Source organism: Ylistrum balloti, unplaced genomic scaffold, assembly GCF_031769215.1.
Source record: "Ylistrum balloti isolate Yb309-2 unplaced genomic scaffold, AGI_CSIRO_Ybal_v1 Utg371464, whole genome shotgun sequence".
NCBI classification, from domain to species: Eukaryota; Metazoa; Mollusca; class Bivalvia; order Pectinida; family Pectinidae; genus Ylistrum; species Ylistrum balloti.
Genome location: NW_026782764.1, coordinates 320,394 through 325,000, shown reverse-complemented (window position 1 = coordinate 325,000; position 4,607 = coordinate 320,394). Strand labels below are relative to the sequence as shown.

General features: G+C 35.1%; 1 protein-coding gene across 1 annotated transcript in view; it reads right to left on the bottom strand.

Moving 5' to 3' along the window:
- Positions 1–442, bottom strand: part of LOC132562627 (microsomal glutathione S-transferase 1-like) — a 3,543-nt gene extending 3,101 nt beyond the window's left edge. Inside the window, exon 1 of the mRNA XM_060227379.1 lies at positions 257–442. Within this exon, the coding sequence (XP_060083362.1) occupies positions 257–382 (126 nt within the window). The 5' untranslated portion in view covers positions 383–442. The remainder of the gene's footprint in view (positions 1–256) is intronic.
- Positions 443–4,607: the final 4,165 nt, after the last annotated feature.

The window sequence follows — 4,607 nt, the reverse complement described above, 5'->3', positions numbered from 1 at the left end:
CCATAAGGTCCGCTTATTACTGTGACGTGTGACAGAGCTCATTACTGTGACGTATGACAGACAGACAGACATTACAAAGTGCTTGTTTTATAAATAGTTTTATCCGCATGCAAATTTTCTTTAAAATTCCTTTCACAATTACAGCCAGTGACAGCTCAAGGCAAAAAAAACCCACTTCGTTTGGATGATTCTCATTAAGCAGAAACGATGTTAAATGTTACTATAAATACCTGTAAATACCTGTACTGCTACTTACATTGTTACGGATCCGATTAAGGGCTGTTAGGACGCTCATCGACATAGTTTTCACAATCACCACGCCACTGTAAAATGCAAACTGCTTAAACAGTGGATTATCGAAGCTCAAACCTAGATCAGCCATATTTGTGCAGTTTCCGTGCAGTTGATACAGTCAGGTGCAAAACCAGGTCTTCACATGGAGGGTTACCTATAGTCCGAGTTTACGAAGTGGAACGCGTCTATTTTAGGACATTTGTACGGAAGCCAGTACCGGACATACACGCTTCATAACCTGTGTGTGTTTCACATGTAACCGGTAGCGCAATATTTATTTCGTATGTTGTATCTTGCCTGGCATAATTTAACAAGTATGTCATTGTGATCTTTGATTTACAGGTTCAGATCTCTAAACTATGATAAAAATACAGCCGGTGTTCTCACATAGGAGAAGATTCAGTTGTCACTCATTCATACATCCCGATTTGTGAAATTAATCATATACATTTATTTGCTGACATAAAGAAAGGTTTTGCTTGCTTTAATATCACATCGTACCGGTCTAGCTTCTCAAACAAACCCATTCGAAAATAAAATCATATAAATGATCTCCCCGACATGACCGGGATTATCTACGCTAAAACTCGGCTTCCGTACACTAACTGCTAACAGGAGCGAATACTTAAACGGTCGCCATTTTAAATAGATATAAATGACCTATTCAGTACTGTACTATGAACTCTAGGTAATCGAATGATGGTAAACTATCCAAATGACCGGTGTCCTACATACAAATAAACGGAGTCTTCACCAAGTTTTTGAACCTTCCGACTAATCGGCCAAAAATATCTGATAGTACCCTCACACTGAGTAAGCCGCCATGTTAATCAGGGGAGATGAGATAGGGAAATTTTATCCCGAGGAAAAATGTCAGTTAGCAAGCCTCGTGTTTGCAACTTAATTCCTTTTTCTTGTTGATGTTAGTAGTAACAATGGGAAATTTGGGAAGTTTCAAATCTTGTTTATAGTTGTTGAAGTTAAGAGAGCTGACTTTAAGATAACAATTGTGTCGCCCAACCGATATTTGTCACCGAAATTCTATACATATCCAATTTTTACTGCTGTCTCGTAATAATTCAATGGTTTTATTATTATCATTATCATTATTATTATTATTATTATTAATTTAATTTATGTTTTCCTAGAAAAAGAAGACCCACTTAAAACAGATAATAATTTGTCACAAAGAAAAATAGTATACATGATAAAAAAACATCAGGCAACATTAGAAAAATAACAATAAATTTATACTCTCATCATAGACTGGAAAAACTCGAGACTGGAACAGCGCAAGGATAAAAGAGAGAGAAAGGGAAACTGGAAACTGAGAAAGACCAAGGAATTCATCTCGATAAGGGATGGAGAACTGGTGAACAGAGACGAGGGGGATTATCAGTCGAGTAATTTTCATGACTCCATGACTGCTTTTAGTGTAAAAGACCTATGGGGACAAAAATTTGATGATTTGACAGCTGACTTTACATTTTCGTCCGTTTCCGAAGAATGAAATGTTGTCAAAACGCGGTCATTTGTACTCTTTGCTTGATAAAAGAAACAGACAATTTCGAAAGCTCATAAAATGTGTTTTTCAGTCGCTAATTGTGCTAAAAATAAACATTCCCTTCGATGCTGTTAAGCTCGTTTGAAACAAAAGCAATCATGAAGCAAGTTTCATGTATCAGGTTTTAAACACTCCTATTAGTTTCAAGAATGCAAATTTTCACTATCGTCTCTTTTCAGATTAATTTTAACTAAAATATTCCCCACACTGTATATCATTAAAACAGCGCGTTATCCTAGGTGTCTTGCTGTGTATTGTAATACCCTCGGAGTCACTAGATACTCCTAAGTGTTAAGGCCTTTGTTATAGATGAACCTAATACTAGTTTACACCATGAAGTCGTGTGTAGGTCAACACAGACTTACCCAGATACTCAATATCAACCCACTCGATATTTGTTTCAGATCGTTCTACACTTGTTTGTGGGGTTAGACATATCCAGAAATCTTTCAAGCGGTTATTCAGTAGTGATTTAACACTGCGGGCACAGGTCGACGTGTGGTATACGGCAAACAGAGATACCGTCTTAAGTCAGCGTTTAAAAAGGTTTAACTAACTGGTCCAAATTTTGTATTTAAATATCAACAATAGATTGAGATTGAGTCGATAATCCCCGTCAATTCTGTGGTATTCCGTCCCACTAACAAATCAATATGTTTATTTCAATTGCGTTTGTAACAAAATTTAATATTGTTTTAAAGAAAAAAATAACCAGAATGAATACCGAACAAAAGTCGGACATTGTATTGCGGATGCTATAATGTTTCACAGATGGAAGAGGATATGTTTGTTAAAAAAATAACAATTCGAGGTAAGTTTCCGATAAACAACTGCACTTAGCAACTGCAGGTCTGTTGTCGAGTTTATGTACAATGGTTAATGAGTGTTGTCTGCATCTTTCCTATTACCTTGATTCACCGACAATATTGCAAATATCCACAAAAATTCTGATGGTATTGGTAGAAGGGATTCTACTCTTTATCTAGTAGGAAACGTATTGAAATGAGTTCAGGAGAAACCAGGATAGTTCACACTTGAAAGTTATTCTGTTTCTGATAATGTGTGGATCTTCCAATATTTTGTAATAGTACTTTTGGTTTAACGTCATTTCTCAATAATAAATTGTAGCTATTTATATCGTTGGGAATACAATAAAACTGACACACTGAGGGGATAGATAAGGTATGTAGAGATTTTACTAACGTAAGGATATAAGTAATGAAGATTATAATTTACATGATTTTTTACAAACCGTAGTGTATGAAATAAAGTAAACGATAACATCCTGTATACAGTAATACCCTGTATATAATAATACCCTATATACAGTAATACCCTGTATATAGTAATACCCTGTATACAGTAATACCCTGTATATAGTAACACCCTGTATACAGTAAAACCATGTATATAGTAATACCTTGTATATAGTAACACCCTGTATACAGTAACACCCTGTATATAGTAACACCCTGTATATAATAATACCCTATATACAGTAAAACCCTGTATACAGTAAAACCCTGTATATAGTAATACCATGTATATAGTAATACCCTGTATACAGTAATACCCTGTATATAGTAACACCCTGTATATAGTAATAACCTGTATATAGTAATACCCTGTATACAGAAACACCCTGTATATAGTAATATCCTGTAAACAGAAACACCCTGTATATAATAGTAATACCATGTATGCAGTAATACCATGTATATAGTAGTAATACCCTGTATACAGTAATACCCTGTATACAGTAATACCCTGTATATAGTAACACCCTGTACACAGTAACACCCTGTACACAGTAACACCCTGTATATAGTAATAACCTGTATATAGTAACACCCTGTATATAGTAATACCATGTATACAGTAACACCATGTATACAGTGATACCCTGTATATAGTAACACCCTGTATACAGTAATACCCTGTATATAGTAACACCCTGTATACAGTAATACCCTGTATATAGTAATACCCTGTATACAGTAATACCCTGTATATAATAATACCCTATATACAGTAAAACCCTGTATACAGTAAAACCCTGTATATAGTAACACCCTGTATACAGTAACACCCTGTATATAGTAACACCCTGTATTTAGTAACACCCTGTATACAGTAAAACCCTGTATACAGTAACACCCTGTATACACCCTGTATATAGTAATATCCTGTATATAGTAACACTGTATACAGTAATACCCTGTATATAGTAATACCCTGTATATAGTAACACTCTGTATACAATTACACCCTGTATATAGTAACACCTTGTATACAGTAATACCTTGTATACACCCTTAAGCCAAATACTGACTGTAAATATTCCACGTGTCACCCTTACCTCTAGATACTGACTGTAAATATTCCTCGTGTCATCCTTAACCCCAAATACTGACTGCAAATATTACGTTTTTCATCCTTAGCCCTAAATAATGACTGAAATAATGCACGTGTCATCCTTAACCCTAAATACTGACTGTAAATGTTCCACGTGTCATCCTTAATCCCAAATACTAACTGCAAATATTCCGTTTGTCATCCTTAACTCTAAGTACTGACTGCAAATATTCCATTTATCATCCTTAACCCTAAATACTGACTGCAAACATTTCACGTGTTATCCTTAACTCTAAATACTGACTGCAAATATTCCGTGTGTCATCCTTAACTCTAAATACTGACTGCAAATATTCCGTGTGTCATCCTTAACTCTAAATACTGACTGCAAATA